General features: G+C 57.5%; 1 protein-coding gene across 1 annotated transcript in view; it reads right to left on the bottom strand.

Moving 5' to 3' along the window:
• Positions 1-11,150, bottom strand: part of PDE10A (phosphodiesterase 10A) — a 145,210-nt gene extending 134,060 nt beyond the window's left edge. Inside the window, exon 1 of the mRNA XM_054697968.1 lies at positions 11,065-11,150. Within this exon, the coding sequence (XP_054553943.1) occupies positions 11,065-11,113 (49 nt within the window). The 5' untranslated portion in view covers positions 11,114-11,150. The remainder of the gene's footprint in view (positions 1-11,064) is intronic.
• Positions 11,151-20,024: the final 8,874 nt, after the last annotated feature.

The raw sequence follows: 20,024 nt of genomic DNA on the forward strand, positions 1-20,024 counted from the left end.
GGTCACTCAGAGGGACGTTTGCAAGGTCCCCACTCCGCCCCAGAGCCCTGGTTCACAGCTTTTGCCGGAGAGGAGAAGCAAGCAGTAAAACAGACAGCTTCTCTCTCTTCCCAAGGGAACCGACTGTATTTGCAATGGCGCCTGGAGGAGCTTAACCCTGAGGGCACGCTAGGGACAGCGCCAGGTAGGACGCCATGATTTTAGTGAAGAGACAGTTTAGTGTGCAGGCCAGTGGCTCACAAGAGAGAGCCAAGGGGTACAATAGCTGAGAGGAGCACTCGGGGTCAGGACAAATACCAAAACTCACCTCAGTAACTTTCCCTTCAAAAGAAATAGACTTTGATAGGATTCGTTCCTAAGTGAACGTGCACCCTAGGACATTGTACAAACAATAGAGCAATCAGACAGCAAGCTGACTGGTGCACCCCAACAGCTGTGTGTAGTCTAGGAACGGAGGAAGAGAACCCCAACAGTGGCAAGGTGACCCGAGGGTGACTGCGGGCACCTCAAAGCTGTGGCTTCCTAAGGAGCAACACCAGAGATTTACAGTGTGTGTGTGTGTGTGTGTGTGTGTGTGTGCGTGTGTGTGTGTGGTGAGGGGTAGGCTTCACTAAAATAATTCACTCAGTTACTAAAGAAACAAACAAGCAAATACAATAACAAACCCTGGGCAGAAGAAGCACCAATATCCGGAGTTGTTACATTATCTGAAATGTCCAGTTTCCAACAAAAAAGTATGAGACATTTAAAGAAACAGGAAAATATGACTCATATTTTCCTACCAAAAAAGAAAAAAAAAAAAAAGAGGCGACAGAAACGGCCTATGAGAGGGACCAGATGCTGAATTTAATTTCAAAGTTGCGATAATAAACATGCTCAAAGAATGGGAAGAAACCACAATTAAACACGTAATGAATGATTTGATGACAATGTAGCATCAAAAAGAGAATACTGACAAAGGAAGAAAGTATGAGGAAAAAATCAGGTGGGAATCATGGAATTGAAAAGAACAATAAAAATTGACTGAAGGGGCTCAACTCTACATGTGAACAGGTAAGAGAACGAATTAGCAGATTGAAGACTGGCACATAGAGATGACGTGAGGTGAAGAACAAAGAGTGAAAAGGAACAAAGAAAAAATAACGGGACCCTCATAGAAAAGGAGGGACCGTCGGCGTACCAATACGGTGAAAGTACCAGCACAGGGAAAGCAAAAGAAAATATTCAAGGGAATAATGGAAACCTCCCTAATTTACTGAGAAAAAATCTACACATCTAGGAAACTCAATAAATTCCAAATTTGAGAAAATAAAAGAGGCTCACAAATAGACATATCAAAATAAAAATGCTGCAAACCAAAGGACAAGAGGAAAATCGAAAGCAGTGAGGGAAAAGCAATGCATGATGGGAGGAAATTCCAGTAACTGCACAGCTGACTTCTCAGCAGAAACACTGGAGGCTCAGACGCGGTGGAATAACGTCCAAAGAGCTCAACGGAAAAATGCAACCTGTCAGCAAGGAATTTTAGATCCAGAAAAGTCATAATTCAAAAACATAGGGGAAATGAAGACTTTTCCTGAGAAGCAAAAACGGATATAATTTGTTACTAGTGGACCCACTTTATGAGAAATACGAAAGGAAGTTCTTCAAACTAAAGACTAATTCTAATCCACAGGAACAATGCCCACTGGTAAAAGTATTTACGTAATTAAAAAGACACTATAAAAGCATATTTTCTCCTTAGTTGACTCACTTAGAAAGCAAATGTATAAAATAATTGCAAAAAGTAATGGGTGTATAATGTATTGCTGAGTGTAGAGCATCTAGAGATGTAACAGAAGTAGAACACAGCCACCCACAACAGCACAGAGGAAGTGGGTGAGGGCAAGTCTGTAATAGTTAAAGAAATGATAAGAGATGGTAGAGTAATAAGGATAGGAATGCATTTTGGGGTCCATTATATAGGTAATGCAATCTGCATGACATTAGTATAAATGGAGGGAGAAGGCAATGGAGCTCTCAAGGCGTAAAATTTCTGTCGATCATTTTAGATAATGTAAATCTAAAGTTGTTTCTGATAGATGAGGATATAGAAGCTAGGTCTAGAGCAAACACTGAAAAGTAACTCCGAAGCATGAAGGAACCATTTCACATCCATTTGGGTGACTATTATCAAAACAAACACAACCCAGAAAATAACAAATGTTGCCAAGGATGTAGAGAAATTGGAAATTATTCATCGCTGATGGGAATAGAAAGTGAAACAGCCTTTATGAAAAATGATTGGAATCTTCCCCAAACCATAAGCAACTCTAACTGTGTATACACCCCAAAGAAAGCAAGGATTCAAGCAGACATCTGCACACCTATGTTCATAGCAGCAGAATTCACCACGGACAAAAGGTGAAACAGCCAGTGTCCGCCGGCAGATGAATGAACAAACATAACGTGGTATGCACACACAACTTATAGTCTTCATTATGAGTCAAAGGGTTAACTTCGTGTTGCCTTTCTCTTACCACACTAGAAAGAATATGGTAAGAGAGAAAGATGCCGCTCTCACCAGCATTACTCGGTCACTGTTCCTGCTCTAACAGTGAGCACTGGCCCCGCCAGTCCTCTAGAAGAAGTATCTCAGGCAACTCCTGCACCTCTCAGGCCTGGGTTTCTAAAATTCATCTCATGAAATGAACCCCCCCCCCTTTCCTTTCAGCCTCCCAAATGCCTCTTATTTTTTAAAAAAAATCATATTTCTTTAGCACCTAACCTAATTCCAAGTCCCGTTAGCAGCTCCCCTGAACACCAGGAAGATGACTCTACACACACACATTGCTCAAGGCAGGTCTGGCTGAGCAGCCACAGACAAAGCAGGGGACTCCGTGGCACTCGTGAGCAATCTCCTCTGTCTCTACAGAAATACTTACAGCAAGTCTCAGATTCCAGCCCCTTTCCCAGTGTCATTAAAAAAAAAAAGAAAGAAAATACTAGGATAAATACCCCAAATAAGGGTCCTATCTAAAGAAAAGACAGGAAATTAGATTGAGGCCACAGAGTGGAATACCACTTGTAATCATAAATGGGAAAAGTGTCTGATACAGAAGAAAGAACAAGGGTTTTGAAATCACAAAGATAAAAAATGAAAAAAAAAACTTAATGAAATTAAATGTTAATTAGAAAATATTTGCTCAATAGCAGAGAAAACAGTAAAGCAGAAACAGGAACAAAAGAGGCAAGGAATGTTTAGAATATAAAAAGTAAAATGGCAGAGTAAACCCAACTATATCAATAACATCACTACATGCAATGAATTAAGCGATACAGAAGGTGGAGATGATCAGACTGGATTAAAAAAAATACATGATTCAACTATTCCATGTCAACAGAAGACATGCTTTTGATTTAAAGATACAAGTAGGTATAAAGTATATATATATACACACACACATATACATATATCTGAAAGCTGGCAAGACTTAAAAAAGACTTAAAACTGTTGCTATAGATAGAGGCATTTTATAATGATAAAGAGATCAATCCAATTATAAAGATGGAACAATACTGGAGATATGGATACCTAATAAAAAAAAATACATACAGTTACTGACAGAATGGAAAAGAGAAATTGACAAGTTAATAGTAATAGCTGAAGGCTGCCATACCCCCAATTTCAATAATGGGTAGAACAGTGGCACAGAAGATCAACATGAAATAAAAGACTTCAATAAACCAAATAGATCTAATATTTACAGAACCCCAGAACACACATTCTTCTCCAGAGCATATGGACCTTTCTTCAGGGTAGGCCATGAAAACCACCTCAATAACTTTAGAATCATCAAAATGTTAAATAATCTAAAGTATTGTCTCGTCTCCTAATGGAATGAAATTAGAAATCAGTATCATGGAAAAACTTAAGAAACTCCCAAATAGGTGAAAGTGAAGCCGCACACTAGCAAACAGCCAATGGCTGAAAGAATAAATGAAAAAGAAAGAGGAAAATACGTTGAGACAAGTGAAAGTGAAGACTCAGCATTCTAAAATGCACGGGGCACAGGAGGAAATTCAGCGCCATGAATGCCTGGCCCGGTGGAGAAGGAGACCAAGGTAACGAACCACCTGAGGACTCTGGGTAAAGAAGAGCAAACTAAATCGAAGGCCAGTGGAAAGACGGAAATTACAGGGATTAGAGTAGAAATTAATGACCCAGGGAATAGAAAATAATTCTGTTTACAGCAGAATTATTCACTGTAGCCATGAGGTGGACACAACCCACCATCCATCAGTTGATGACCGGAACGACAGACTATGGTAGATGCCAGAAGCAGGGTATTTTTGGCCATAAGCAGAGAGGAAGCATCGACACCGGCTCCCTGGCTGTGAGCACGCTGTGCTGAGCCAGAGAACCCAGTCACAAAAGACCAGCGCCCGGGAGCCCACTCACACGAGTCCAGCCCAGGAAGGGCTGTGGGCTGGCTGGGGGAGGGCGGCAGGGGGCGGCAGGGAGAGAGAACGAGAGGGCCTGAGTTTTGTTTTGAAGTCAGGAGATATTCCAAGATCCGAGATCCGCAGTGGTGACGGCCAGGCAGACGCAAGCGCTGCGGGAGCATCAGCCGGTGGCCTTCTCAAGGGGGAGCCTCCTCTCCCCAGAGCTGCTGGGAGGCCGCCTGGCTTAGAGGCGCTTGCAAGAGCACGTCCCCAGCTTGTCTGTCTCCCTCCCCCTTACGCAGGTAACATTGCACAGAACGTAAGCCGGAGGAATGACAATTAAAATGCCATTTGTCACCTGATATAATTGTCTATGGGGGCTGAGCGAATGCGTCAGATCTAAATTAAGCCAGCGGCTGCCCTGGGTCAAGGCCGAGCGCCGGGTGCAGCTTCCTCTCGTCGGACAAGGCAGAGCTCGCGGTGCGGGGCTGGAACCCCGTCTTCAGGCGCCGCGGGGGACTGGCCAGCAGGGACGCTCACTCCCAGCTCACCCTTGATGTCAAAATAATAAGTTACCTCCAGTAAATGCCGCGCCCCTTGTCCGCCCCGGGGACCTGGGGAGACCGTTGAGCACGTGCTCAGGCAGTGCCCGCGAGAGAAACGGGTGTTTGTCCACACGGCAGTTGGCAGCACTGGGTGGAACCTGGAGGACTTTCAACTCATTATGTCTGATGCCCACGTTCCCTCAGAATTATGAATAGGAGGACAGTCAGGTCCTCTCTGAAATATCCAAGTCTTCTGTGCCTGGTAGGTTCTAGAAACTCAGTTAAATGCCTTGCATGTGCCTAATAAACACTCCCGCCGCACAGGCCCATTGTTCCGCAGCGGGCAGGAGTGTTATTTTGTTCAGACAAAAGGCCCTGACTTCAGAGTCTGGAGAGTAGCTGGGGACACAGGGAAGCTTGCAGAAAAGCCACAACCAGGCACACGTGTATGTGTGTGTGCGCACGTGTGCATCGTGCGAGTGGGCATGTGCACAAGTATGTATCAGAATGTACACTGGCTGTGCGCGTGCAAATGGGCGTGCATACATGTGCCCTGCGCTATTGTGCTTGTGTGTGCACAGTGAGTGTGTGCGCGTGCGAGTGCGTGGTGCATGTGTGTATTTGGAGTGGGGGGCAGGGAAGGCTTCAGGGGCCTGGGCTACGACTTGAGGAATGAGTGCAGAAAAACTGAGGCAGAGGCCGCACGTGCTTGGGGGACACTGTGGGGACAGCAGGCCCTGGGGCTGCGCTGGCGGCCGGGGAGGTGGGGAGGCACGTTCCGATCACCTACAGGAGGGTCTGCGTAGAGTCTCGTCAAGTGCAAACAGTGTCTGCGCGTGGAGCTGCTCCTGGGGGCGGCAGGGTGAGCTGAGCGCATTCAGAAGATGCTGGAAATGGCAAATCTGCTGAAGGACCTGCTCCAGGTGCCCTCACCGCAAAGCAGAGGGCGCAGGGCGAGCACAGGCCACTCCCCCACATAATTCCCTCCACACGCCCTCTCCCTCCTGACCTCGACCACTGCGACTGACCACAGCCAGACCCTGTTCCCCCAGCTGACATTAATGGGCGTTTTGCCCAAGCGGACCTCGAGGCCAGGCCAGGGCCTGATTCCAATCTCTGACTCAGGGACCAGGCGCTGCCCAGGCGCATGCTTGCAGGGATGGCACTGCCCTTTGGGGGCACAGGCCTGCAGCAGCCCTGCAGAGAGGGGGTTCCACGACATTCCAGCTGAGTCTCAGAGCACCCTGGAGGCTGCTGGCTGCGGGAACAAGGACAGCGCTCGGCCCATTTAGGAATGTGCAAAACTGACCAGCAGGCAAAGTGCAAAGGGCCTGGGGGGTGGTGCAGAGAGGGCCTGAGACGGGGCGCTGGGACAGGGCAGCCCCGCAGGACGTGACCTGCGCTGGAGCTAGAGAGCTCAGGCCTTGGTCGTCCCGAGCACCAGGCGGTCAGAGCACCGGGAGGGACAGGGTCCCGGGCAGCACCTCAGAGCCCAGCACAGGACCCACCGCAGGACCCAGCTCCGGCCTCCCCGGCCCCAATGCAACACGCCTTTGTTGACAGAAGAATTCATTTGAGGAAAGAAAAGGGCTGTGCGCAAAGGCCAGGTCCTTGGGCTGTTTACAGACGTGCAAAGTATCATTTCTGATCAGACGAAATGGAGCCATTTCCTAAATGTGTTTGCGTAAGTCGGACTTCGAGCCCCATTGTCTCACTCCTGCGGGGTCCGGGTGTCAGGACCACCCCCCTTCCCTCCCCTCCCGCCCCCCTCCTCTCTGTACCAGGGTCAGCCCGGTGAGGGTCAGGTGCGCAGCTTCCCGCCTGGACACCTGAGCACGCCACACCTCCCACCAAAGCTCTAATGCCCCATCACCCCGTCCCTGCCACTCCCCCACCCGGGCCCGCTCCTTGGTGACCGCCGTTTGCCGCCAGAGCCCAGGGGCTGACTGAGCCCTCGGGCCTCCTCTCTCTAGCCCGCATGAGTGAGATCACCCGCGTCCCCCGCGTCCGTCTCTGACTGACTTCTCGCAGCTCCCGCCCCAAGCTCGGTGGGCGCGTGGGAACCAGCGGCTGGAACGGAGGCCCTGCCCAGAACCACACGAGCGTGCCCAGCGCCCGGACCGCGGAGGCCGAGAGCGACGCTGGAGAGCGTGCCGCCTGGCCCTGGCTGGAGCTGGACATCGGCTGGGAGGCCCACGCCAGCGCCAGGGAGACGAGCAAAACCACACGGGACGGCAGGAACCGTGACGCTCTGGGCAGCAGAGAGCCCCACAGACGCGTCCCCTCCCAGGAGGGCGGCCGGGGAGCTCCCCGTGGGGTGCTGGCTTGAGGCCCCCACACTGCAGCCTCAGCCGCGCAGGGCAGGTGGGAGAAAACGTGGGGCCACTTCCCCGGCTGTAGAGGGGCCAAGGGTTCCGAGGGGAAGCCGCAGCAAGGACTCAGGACGAGCCCCCGCCGCCCTGGCCACTCCCTCTTCCCGGGCACCCCTCCCAGAGACTCCAGAGAGAGACCCGCCGGGGACGCGTCAGCCCCAGCTTTCAAAGGTGAGCCGGGGCGGGGAGGGAGCCCCGACGCTGCAGGAGCCGGCCGGCCGCTCGCGAGCACGCAGGGAGGCGTGTGGCCAGGAGCTGGGCCCGAGCGGCCGGTCAGCCGGGCCTCGCCCTCCGCTCTGAGTCTTGCCTTGGGCCAGAAGAGACGCAAGGAGCCCCGGCCTCCCAGGGCCTCCGTCCCGCTGGCCCCTCGCCGCTGCCCTCCCACCTGGGCCGCGCGCCCCCAGGGGAGGGTGGGGGCGCCAAGAAGGCCCCGGCCAGCCCATCTCCGTGTCCCCGACCCCGGAAGGGGGCTTTGGCGGCCAGTGGCGCGGCGGCGAGGACGCGGCTGCCTGCAGGGTCGGGTCCCGCAGAGGGCGGACAGCTGGCGGCAGGGTCCGCTCACGGGGACGCAGCTGCCGGCGTTTTCTTTTGCACACTCCCAAACACACTCACACACGCTCGCCGCGGAGGGCGCGCCGGCGGCACCCAGCCTGCCGTGTTGTCCCTGACAGAGGGGTCTGCGCGTCTGGGGCACCCGCGCCGGGCTCGGGCCCGCAAACACCGTGGGCCTCGCTGCCCGAGGGCCTTGGAGGGGGCGCGCCGGGGAGCAGCCACGCAGGCAGCCGCCCTGGAGGCGCCGTGCTCCTCGGCAGGAGGGGCGACGGGGGGCCAGGGACCCCCTTCAGCGCCACGTCCCGGCCCCCCACCGCCCTGGCCGGCCGGGCAAGGCCCCGGGGAGTCGTCCAGGACAGGCGGGAGGGGCCGGGACCCCCTCCACAGTGTGACCGCCTCTGCAGGGTCCTTGGCAGGCAGCGTTCAGAGTCCACGGGCAGTGTCCACTCGAGACCCCACAGGGGGTGTCTGTCCTCACCATCGAGGCCACTCAGAGGGAAAATCAGTGCCCTGGACAGCAGCACAGCAGCCCTGCAGGCTGGGCTTGGGGACGGGCTTCGCTGCGCAGGAAGCGCCTCCTTGCTGCCGTCTGTGGGCGGAGCGCGAGGCTAAGGTAAAGAGACGCAAACCCGAGCAGGTGAAAGGAACCAAACAGGTGATCAAGGCACGTTCCTGCTGGCGCTCGACTACCTCCCGGTGCGGCTCAGGCGGAAAAGGCCTTCCCTGCACAACAGGACAAGCCCCGCAGACAGACGTCGGGGCCAAATGCGCGAGCTCAGGGCACAGCGGAGGCCCGGCCTCAGCTCTTCTCCGGTCACCGCCTCTCCCTGCAGACCCCGCCATGCTCCAGGCCCGCAATGGTCCTTGCTGCACGCCCGGGGCCGGCCCTCAGCCGGGCAGCCCTCTGGCCCCTGCAGGGCGTGTGAATGTCCTGTGAGCTCAGGCTCCGGCGAGGGGCCGCTGGGACGGCAGCATGGGCGGCTCCTGCAGAGCGCCCAGGAGCAGACACTAGAGGTGGAGCCCTCGTCTTAGACTTGGGTTTGTTCCCACAGCGCCTGGTTTGGTGCAAAAGTCCTCCAGACACACCTCCGTGGTGGCCGGGCAAACCCCACGAACTCGGGAGTCTCCAACCCCATGTCACCCTGTGCCTCGACGACCCGCAGCCACTGGACCACCTGCTGAGGACTCCTCAGGGACGTAAGTTATAATGATGCCACCGGCAAGTAGCCACCAACAGACGGGGACAGACGGGCACAGACGGGCACAGACGGGCACAGACGGGCACAGACGGGGTGGGGTCTGGCTTTGGGGCTGGACTGTGTGTGCACACGCGGCACCTGCAGCTGCCGCCCCGTCTTCCTTCAAGTCCCCGGCGGAGAGTGGAGCGGCCGGTCCCCTTGGCCCGAGACCCGGAGGTCGGCTTAGGCTGCTGCTCCAGGAATGGCGGGGCCTGGTGCCACCTGGCAGGGCAGCGCCACTCCTGCCGGCGCAGCCGTCACAGGACCTTGCCTCCGGCCTGCTCCTCCCTCCCCGCTCTTTAAATCCCAACCGCTGGGAGAGGGTCTGCGCCTGCAGCCTCCCCCTCGCCCCTCCGCTGGGCCTGCTGTCGGCCTCCTCCGGCCCGCAGAACCCCGAGGTCACGGTTCACAGGGCCTCTGGCCAGTCCCACGGCCGTCCTCCGGGCGTCTTCCTCAGGACTCGCTTCCTCCCGCCACCTCTGAGCTGCCCCCGCCGGCGCCCCCACCCCACCCTGAGGTGCCGCTTGCTCTCCCCAGGTCTGCGGCCGCAGCAGCTGTCCAGCCCCCCGGCCATCGCTCTGCAGACGCCTTCCACTTCCCGCCGCCAAGACTCGTCTCTGAGCTCCAGTCAGCCCTCTCGACACCTCTGAGTGTCCCCTCGGCACCCCTGGGTATCAGGAGGCCTCACGCTCCCGCGTCCCAAGCACAGGCTCAGCCCCTCCCCGACCTGCAGCTCCCGGCTCTTTCCTGGGAAGCCACCAGCCCAGGGCCACCACCAGGCCCCGGGGCTGTCCCTGCTCCCTTCCCTGCGCCCTCCTCTGACCAGTCAGCAAGCCCGGCTCCCCCTCTGCAGAACCCCCCATGCAGCCGCGCCCTCGCTGAGCCTGGGCGCCCCTCCTGCCCTCCGGTGGGCCTCACACAGGCCAAGTGTGCTCACAGCCACCGCCCATCGCAGCTCTTCTGCCTCAGACGTCCCGGCGCCTCCAACCCGTGGACCCAAACTGACTCCGCCAGATCCTGCTCCTTTCCACACCCCCATCTCCCCTGGGCCGCCTGGGTGCTCAGGTGGGAGCACGTGTGGGAGCACAGTGTCCCGGCTCGGAGCCACCCTCTGAGCGGCCGCTATGGCTGCTGCAGCTGCAGTGGGTCTCGCTGTCCCCCAGCCCCCCGCTTGATTTTCTTCACTCTCCACCACGACAGCGTCCGCCGCCTCTTCTGAGCCCTACTGGAAGGGGCACGTGGACACAGGGCATAGGTTGGACCCAAGTGATGCCCAGGACCGAGGGTCGCCCTGCACCTGGCGGGGGCGGGCAGCAAGAGCCGCTTGCGGATCAAGGCCCCCAGCCACGTCAGAGTCCTCCCGGTTCCTAGGGCTCTGCCACCCCCACAGCTGCGAGTGGGGGGACACTGCTTCCCTGCCACACGCGTGCCCGACAGACCGGCCGACTGCTCTTCAAGACGGCACAGGCCTTCTCGGGCGCAGAAGCAGAGGAAAGCACACTTGGCTTGTAATGTGGGGGCTTCTCCCCTGAGTTTCTAACAGCACCACTTGATGAACAACGTTCAGATAAGTCAGGACAGCCAGGAAGCCTTTGGCCAGATGCTTCACTCAGCTATGACAACCATCAGGTTAAAATAACGCAAATTACTCCGCATGGAAACCGCCCCTGGGGACAGCGCTCAGGCGCCCCTCTTCGTGGTGACACCGCGGCACGAATCGGGCCCACGTGGGGCCAAGAAGCCGCCCTAAGCTCAGGAAGCCAGCGAGAGAGCAGAGCCAGACAGGAGTCCCGGAAGCCACCGCCGCGCCCCGGCACTGCTCGCACCTGGGGCACCCACGCTCCCGTCAGGGCCGCTCGTGCGGCGGCGGTGGACACCCAGCCCTGCTCAGGGGGGAGAAAGGCCCGGGGCGGGCAGGCCGGGGGCACGTACCTGAGAGGCCGCAGCGGCCCGGGCTGCCTTCGGCTGGCTCAGGGCTCATCTGCCCCCGGGCGTCCGTCCTGCCTCTCAGCGAAGCTGGTCCTTTGCTCCCGCCTTTAAGTGCGAAGGGGACGCAGCCGGCTGCAGAGAACAGCAAGGACACGGGGTTAGCGGCCATCCTCCTGCGCGGCGCCCCTCCCGGTCCCCAGGGCCAGACCCTGCGCAGCCGACTCGGGGAGGCCGCCTGTGCCTTGGCGTCCCTCCTCTAGCCCCGGAACAGAGTGAGGGGGGACCCCCAGCCCTCCTGTCACAAGCGTGGTACAAACTGCATGGGCCGGAGCAGCAGCTCCCAGGCAGGCAGTGGGCTCGAGATAGCTCTTTGGAGGCGCTGACATGGGGGTGATGCTCCAGGTCCCCCCGAGAACTTCAGGTCTGCCCGAGCTGCCCAGTGCTTGCCAACAGCTCTGGACGTCGGGGGCGTGCACGTGCGGTTGCTGGGGGGAGGTGTTGAGGGGAAGGCAAGCGGGTGTGCGGAGCGGGAGCCCCTGACCCCCTGCTCAGCTCCGCTCGGCCGCGCCGGCTCCACCTCGGAGGGACAGGCTGGGCTGCGCTGGCCTTCCTCACATGTGCTGCCCCGCCGTGGCATGCGACGCCGGGCGGACGTGTGTGTAACTCACGCCCTTTCTCACACCGTGGTGGGTGTCCGAGCGCGAGTCCGGCGGGGTCTGCACCCTGGCCTGACTAGCGACGCCTTCAGAGGGCTTCACTCCAGAAAGGAAACCAAATCCTCACACCGCGCAGGCGCCTCTGGACCGTCAGCGGCCTCCCTGGCGTCCTGCAGGACGGCTGGAGCCGGGGCCAGAGTGTTTCGAGGGGAAGGAGCGGGTTCAGGACGGGCGGGCGGCCTGTGAGAAGCGCCAGCTCTGACCGGTGGTCCGGAAAAGACAGGACAGCGGGAGCCCCAGACTGCAGCCGAGCAGGGAGGGCCCGAGCGCCGGCGGCACTGAGGAGCCGGCCGCTGCAGCTGCCGCCCGTCTGAGTGTGTGTCCACCAGAGGCCGTGAGCGGAGGGCCTCAGGGCACCGCGAGAGGCGGCCACAAGAGTCCAGACTGGACACGCGTCCTCGGGCCCTGCCCCACAGGCCGTGTGTGCGACAGGGTTTGGCGTTAGCGCTTCTGCAGGTCCCTGGGGAGCGAGGAGGCGGCCAAGGAGCCCGCGCCCTCCCCAGCGCCCACTCTGGGGCTGGGAGGCTCATGTCTCCTGTTTCAAGCTGAAAAGCTTGTTCAAGGGCAGGCGAGAGGGAGGGTCTGTGTGTGGCCCTGGGGGTCCCGGAGAGCCTCGCACGCAGGGCCTCATCCTCAGGTCAGTGTGGCAAGGAAGCTGTGGGGAAGCAGATCAAGGGTTCCCCAGTTCCCTTTGTGCTGGAGTCTGGGGAGCCACACCTTCCCAGCGGACCCCCCAAGGGCAGGGACATCTGTGCCCATGTGCTAGGCGTTGGGGAGCAGCGGCGCATCCTCCCGGGCCGCCTAGCGGGCACCCAGAGCGTGGCGGGCAGCCTCACCGGGGCAGGACGGGCACACGCGGCCTCCAGGGACACACGCTCAGACGGTCACCAGTGTCCAGACTGGACGCAGCTGTCATGCCCCTCACTCACTTGTGCGCCCCCTATTTTAGTCAACTCTGGTTGTGATGTCTAAAATGACTAAGTGAATAAGATCTGTAAAAATGACACTGATCTATAAATGAAGAGAATCCGGCTCTCGTAAGATTCCTAAAATGGCTGAGAACTTCTCCTGAGAATGACTTGCCGTGATCTTCTCGCATCGGGCCGCAGATGAGATCCTGGGGGCCGACCTGCCACATCTCATGGCATTAGAGTAGTTTTAAAACTGGGGGCTCCAAGGCGATTTCTTCTATGGGTGCTAAACCACAAATTTGCATATCTAATCACAGATATATTTACTCCCAATTTTTCCAGTTAGGTGGAATTGGTTAGTTGATTATGTCAGATTAACTGCCTGGTCAATCTATTGATTGTAGAACAATTTTATGGAAATCTATTTCCCTGGCATGTCCAATGCTCTGAAATAATAATGATAATAATAATAAAGCATAATAATATTATGCAAATAATAAAGCAAATAATAATATTTGCTCCATCCACCACGATCTGTGGCTAACAAGCTGACCCGCTTCACCCGCTCTGACTGTGACACAGGCCTCGCGGGCTGCTTCCATCTCTCTCGGGCTCCCGCGGGGCAGGTGAGCAGGACGCCCACGCGGCGGCTGTGTGACGTCCAGAGCGCTTCCACCAAGATCTCTGAAGAACCAGCGTTAACATCATGTCCCAACTTTTTAGGTAAAACCCGGCCTCTTATGCGCCGAGGATCCTTTTATAAAGAAATAAATACATACCTTGCCCCCAGACACTTCATTTGGCAGCATTTTTGCTTGAATGCGACATGATGATCCCACTTGGTTGCTGTTTCCCTTCACCCACATCTCCCTTTTGCACCCCGTACCCAGAGATCGCGTGCGCGGCGTGACCGCCGTGTGCCGGCGACCGCAGCCAAGGCCGAGGTCGGGGCCCCTGGTCACACGGACGCCGCTCGGGGCAATGGCTCGGCATGCGGGGCAGAGGGATAGGCGGAGGCCCGGTCTGTCCCTCCAGAGTCCGAGGAGGGCTTAGCCTTGTGCATGTCGGGGATGGAAGCAGCGCTTGGCCACCGCTGGCGCCATCCCCGCGCGCTGAATGTGATGCTTCAGACGCGGCAGGCGGAAGCTCACCGTGGCCCTGCCAGGGCAGGCGGCGGGGCGTGGGGGCCGGCAGCCTCATCCAGGGCCGTGTTTACACCCAGTTACACCCAGAAGGCTGTTTCTGCTCGGCTGCCTCCCACCGGCTGCTCAAGCATTCTTAAGTCAATTTCGAAGGTGTGGAAACAAACAAACAAGGGATAAAATAAAGGTTTGATTATTTCTTTATTTTCCCTTGGAGGTCAGTGTATGGATTTTATTCAAATAATAAAATTGCGCTGCGAGGTGCTGGGAAATGAAGGCCCTTATGTCCCTGAGCAGTGCAAGCCGGGCCGGCGTCGGAGGCGGCGGGAGCTTGGCGTGGCCATGCCTGCTGGGAGCTCCGCGCAGCCGTGGGGTGAGAGGGAGGCCGAGTCCTCTCCGCACACCAGCAGCCTTCCGCGCGTGCATCTGTGCCCGGGTCTGCACGGGAAGATTGGATGTCGGAGACTTTGCCAAACTGGGGACTTTATTCGAACCCACGAAATGACAGATGCTGGCGTGGAGCCCCCGCTCTGATCTCCCGGCTCGGCTCGGCTCCGCTGTCTCTCAACGAGGCGGTAAAACCTCCTCGACCCTCCCCGGCCCTCCCCGGGCCTTGTTGGCACTAAGAGTGTCACCGATGGGAAGGGGTGGTGAGGTCACAAGAGCTGTACAAATGCAAAACCGACCCGTCTCCCCTAGTCCCGCCGCGCTGACAGGCGCAGGGAGCCGGGAGCCCCAGAAAGAGTGAGCCCAAAGCCGGCGTCGTCCTCGCTGGCCTGGACGGGCGCTGCTTCTCGTGCCGGCCTGCAGACACCCGGCCGTCCAGCCTACGACCTGCCAAGTGCACTTTCAAAGTTTCTCCTCCCGCTGGGTCCTTACAACCCCGCTAAGATGCGCTTATGGGTAATGAGTGGACGTTCGCTGCACTGTTCACATTTTTTTTTTCTGGGAAGCGGCCGTAATCGGATGAGGTTTGCTTGTATGGCTGATAATTAGGCAACAGGAAACGCAGAGAGAAACCACAGGCTGCAGGCCGGGCTCTGGGCTGACAGGGAGGGGCCGAGGCCTGAGCAGGGCCACCGCCCGTCCAGCCAGGCCCTTCTCACTAGTGGACGCAGATCCCCTCTCCACGGTGCAAGGCCCCACCTGCCCGTCCCTGCAGACCCTTCCTGCAGGGCCTCCTCAGCCCTGAGGGCTCGCTCTGGCAGCCCTGCCCCGCTCCTTCGTCTTGAACCGCCCTGGCCCGAGCTGAGCAGAGACCCAGCCCTTCCCCTCCCCACGCCGGCGCTGGGCCACGAGGCCTCCTGGCTGCTACTTTCTGCCCCCCCTTCTCCAGCACCCCTCTGTCTCTGGCAGCCCTCCTGCCCTGCCTCCTCCTCTCCTGTCTCCTGCCTCCTGCCCTTCACTGGGGGCCAAAGTGGACACACAGAGAAACCCAAATACGTGCCGGCCGGCAGGACACACAGCAGACAGAGGATCAAGTCTCCTGAGAATAAAGCCAGAATCACTCGCACGTCAACAAACCCTCCCAAGGAGGGGCGGCCTCTGCGGGCACAGGAGAGTGGGCCGAGGCGGCCTCTGCCCCACCCCGAGCGCCAGCCCCACTGGGCTGCAAGCCAGGCCTCCAGACCGCCCGCCCGCTGGCCACATGAGCTTGGGGTTAACTCGGGCTGTTCTTGAGAATCGACACCACCTGCCCTCAGAACCACACACCGCAGCCCAAGCCAAGTTTGACTCAACCCTGGGTCCTGGTTCTGACTCAGGCGCTGACGTCAGAGGTCAGCTGGGGAGAAACGCTGCAGCCGCCTGCAAGTCCGCCAGGCCGGGGCCTGCTGCAGCCCCCGGCCTTCCCAGACGCGAGGCTTTAAAAAGACAAAGCTGCAGGCCTGTGCCTTGGCCACCTGCCCCAGGAGAGAACTCAGGTGTGGGGGCCTGGGAGAGGCCAACCCCGGTGGCCAGGCCTCCCCACAGGCTCAGGGCCGGCGCCCGGGCCGCAGCGGCAGGGACACGCAAGAATTCGGGGTTGCTGGAAGCCCCAAGGGAGCCGATAGAAGGAAGATGGAAAATGATAAAAGAAATGAATGATATTAGAAATGAATCATCTCATTAATTCATTTCTAATAAAAGAAGCCCGTTATCTTCTCAAGTCCGAACTTGATGCCCCGCGAGGAAAAAGTCCGAGCCCATCTGTGCATTTAATGAAACAGAACGCGAAGAACCCACGTGTCCAGTGGCTCCGCACCTGCCGTCAAGGTCGGCACCCACCTGAGCTCTGCCACTGCAGGAGGAGCCGGATCCGGCCGCAGGAATTCCACACTCACACCCCTCCACAGAGGCGCAGCCTGGGTACCCCCGCAGAAGCCCAGGTACCCCCACCACAGCTGGCAGCTGAGGACAGGTCCTGCTGCTCCTGCTGGTCAACATGTGAGGCGGGGTGGGGAGTGGACTCGCGGTTCTCACGCGCCAGCTCACACCCAGCCACCCAGCGCGGACCAGCCCCAGCAGGAGGGCGCTAGCACCTGGGGGTCCCAGTTGAGCAGAGGCTGGAATGAGCGCACTAGGGCAAAAAACGTGTGTGCCAGGCAGTGAAAGCGCAGCAGGGACGCGCGAGACGGGCTGGCGCAGGCACAGCAGGCAGCCTTGATGCGGAGGCCGGGAGCTCCGCAGCAGCGAGGCCTCACCCCAAGGCGCTCCGGCCACTTCGGGGCCGGACAGAGCAGAACCCCCAACAGGGCAGGCGCCCTGTGAGCCTCTGCTTCCTTCATGATTAATCTATTGGATCTAAGAGTTATATGATTATGTAGAAATGGGGAGGGATTTTCACTTGGAAAAAAGCTAATTAAGAAAGGGATTAGAGGGCCTCCCCGGTGGCACAGCGGTTGAGTGCTGGGTTGCGAAGCTGCCCGCAGCCTCTGCAGCGCCAGTTCGATCCCCGGCTGCTCCCCGGCCACCGGAGGAGGGTCCCGCATGGCGCGCAGACCTCTCCTGCCGCCCGCTGCTCCCCTCAGCAGTGTCCTTCGGTCCTTCTGCCTGCTCTGCTCCCCGCTCTGGCTCTGGTGGATCCTCTCACCCTCCCGTGCTTCTGACTGTGCCCAGTGCTTGTGTAAATAAATAATCTTTAAAAAAAAATTCACAAAATTTTTTAAAAAAAGGGATTAGAGGGAAATGGATATGTTTAAAGCTTTCCAGCAAAAATTCAATTTCAGTGAAATTGAATCTCGCTCAATGATGGAAAATCCAAAAAAAAAAAAAAAACAGCAGTTTTTTTTTAAAATCCTTATTTTATTCTCTAACTTACAACGTGGATAGATAAGAGACTATATATCTGGATAAATGACTTCACATAACCACAGATTTGGAGGGCTGGACAGTGACAGAAAAAATGTGTGTTGGGAGATATTTAAAGGTCGTGATAAGGTAATGACTCGTCAGCGCTGCCCCGCCACAGGAGGGTGGCCCAGCCCCCACTGGACAGGCCCTGGGTGGCCTCAGGCCCAGCCACCTCCCCAAAGTCCCTATGGACCATCGTGTAAAAAGAAACTTAGTCCTTTTCTTCTTAGGTATAATTTTGAAAGATTTATTTATCTATGCATACAAGAGCTGGGTACATACAGGCCGGAGGTGCGGGGGTGAGAGGACTCCCCAGAGACAGAGTGGGGAGCAGAACAGGCAGACTGAACTGAAATCCACTGCTGAGGGGAGCGGCGGGGAGACAGGAGAGGTCTGCTGTGCCATGTGGGTAGCGCCCTGGCCGGGGATCGAACTCGTGCCGCAGAGGCTGTGGACAGCGTCATAGTGCTGTGCTTTACCCCATGCGCCACCCTGGAGGCCCAGGTGTAATTTTTAAAAATTGAAGTAGCATTGAGTGATGTAGGTTTCAGATCATGAAACAGTATCAGCAAAACCCGCACTTAGATATTCTACCAGCTCCCACAATAGTGCTGGCTTCCGGGAGGTGCCTTTCCAAGAACGAGGAAGGCGCCTTCCTGCACGAGTGTCCTCACCATCTCTGTTCTGCCCCTGACCGCCCGCCGGCCGCTGACAGTGGTGTCAAGCGAGTCAGGCCACGTGCGCGTGTCACTGTCACCTTCCTGGGAACAGCTCCCCACGGCTGGGCCAGGAGGCCCCGCTCTGCAGTCGGGGCGGTTGGCTCTTCTGCTTCTGAGCCGTGCGGGGACCCACGGCCCTCACCCAGGACTTGGCTGAAGCGCCGTAGCGGCAGCGGGGGCGCAGGACCTCGGGGCTGCGTGCAGAGTGCAGGGGAGCTCTGAAGAGGAGCACAGCCGAGGAGAGCACCCCGGCCTCATTATTCCCCCGCGAGTGGGCGGAATTGCAAAGAGAAATCATGTCAAAGATGGAAGGAGACGTACACGTCTGCGACATTAAAAGGCTGGGATTATTAAAACACCCCGTATTTGACAGGAGGAAATTAGGCTGTTCTCTTCTCTCTAAAGACATAATGCCACTTTGCTGTTCCTCACTGTACCCCACAATCTCTTCTTGCACCAAGTTTCACCCAAGGCGAGAAGCCCCATGTGTGAGAAGCGGCTGCGCAGACATGCGGCAGTGGCCGGGGCGGTGGGGCGGTGGGGGGAGAGGGGCAGTGCACGGAGGCCTCGCCCTGGACAGCAGCGGCCCCAGCGCCCGCCCAGCCAGGCGGTTTTCAGCCCCTGTCTGTGGATGTGGCCTGAGGCCTGGGTCCAGGAAGGTGGAAACAGGGAGCTCAGACATCACCAGGACTTGCCCAAAGAGAAAGGACACCAAGGCCCGTGTTCCCCGCGAGGAGCGGTCTCTTCTGGTCTCTGGGACCTGCGTCTGCGTGGCCTGGGAACCCGCAGGCTGGGCCTCCATTCCTGGGCCACCCGCCAGAGCCCTCGGCCTAATCACCCGAAAGGACTGTCCCCTGCCTGCGCCTGGCCCAATTCCACAGAAAAAGATGTCCAGGTAGAAAGTGACTGGGTGGAGGGAAGGGCCGCAGGACGGGGTCCCCACGCCGGCCAGCACACGGCTTAGCACCCCCACGGGGCCAGAAACTAGAGCAGGAAACTGCTTGAGGTTCTTAGAGAAGGATTCAGAGCCACAATCAGAGAATGAAACATCACGGAGATTCGAAATAATAGCTCCTGGAGGCACCAGCACCGCCACTGAAAATAGAAGACAGGATAAGCAGCCCTGGGGGGTGGGGGGGGCTGGTCAGGAAGGGCCTGCGGGCCAGGGCCGCCCCAGATGAGCCGACACTGGGGGACAGAAGCAGGGACAGAAAGGGACAGAAGCAGGCTCTGCCCAGAACGTCCGTGTTCTCAAGGGAGCTGCCGGGGTTGGGGGGGAGCAGGAGGGGGGCTGTGGAGGGGAGCAGGAGAATGGGTGGCCCAGAATGCGTTCTCAGTGCGGGGAGTTTTCAACAAGAGCCCTCAGGCTGGCCTAGAGAAGCAGGAGAGCCCCAGGCAGGACAAGAGCCCCCGCTTGGGTCTGTGCTGGCCAGGCTCTGCAGGGAGCGGCCCATCAGAGTCCCTCTGTCCATCTGCATCTGCCCCTGGGCTCTCTCCTGCCCACGTCTCTCATCTCCACCTCTGTCTCTCCGCATCTGTCTGTCTGCCTATTTATCCCTCTTTCCTCCATATCCCTACTCTCTAGATCCACCTCTCCGCATCTGTATGTCTCTACCTCTCAAATTGTTTCCTATAATGAATCAGCTCATCTTATGGAGGCAAGTCCACAATCGACAGCGATGATTTTGGGTCTGAAGGCCCAGGGGCGAGTGTGAGAACTCTGTCTTAGGGGAGGTCAGTCTTTTCTCTGCTCAGGACCCGAGGCAATCAGTCCAGCCTCATCTGCAGTGCGGGGCAATCTGCTTCCCTCTCTCCTGATGCAGGTGTTACTCTCACCCCAAACGCCCTCACAGACACCCCCAGCATGATCTCTGAGCAGAAATCTGGTCCTCCATGGTCCAGCCACGGGGACACATAAAGTGAACCACCACAGATTCCTGATCAGTGAAGTGAAAGAACAGCAAAGACAAAAGAAAAACATTTAAAATCACCAGAGAGGAAAGATATTTGAAGAAGGGATGAGACTTGGGCCCACAGGGACATCTTCAGGTATCAGACATGCTTGAAGCGCATCTCCAGTGTGCTGAGGGAAAAGGTATTGACAGAGAATTTCCCTCAGTCTGTTTTTCAGGAGCAAGGGCCAAA

The sequence above is a fragment of the Talpa occidentalis genome, unplaced genomic scaffold (assembly GCF_014898055.3).
Source record: "Talpa occidentalis isolate TD23 unplaced genomic scaffold, MPIMG_talOcc4v2.1 talOcc4.2, whole genome shotgun sequence".
NCBI lineage: Eukaryota > Metazoa > Chordata > Mammalia > Eulipotyphla > Talpidae > Talpa > Talpa occidentalis.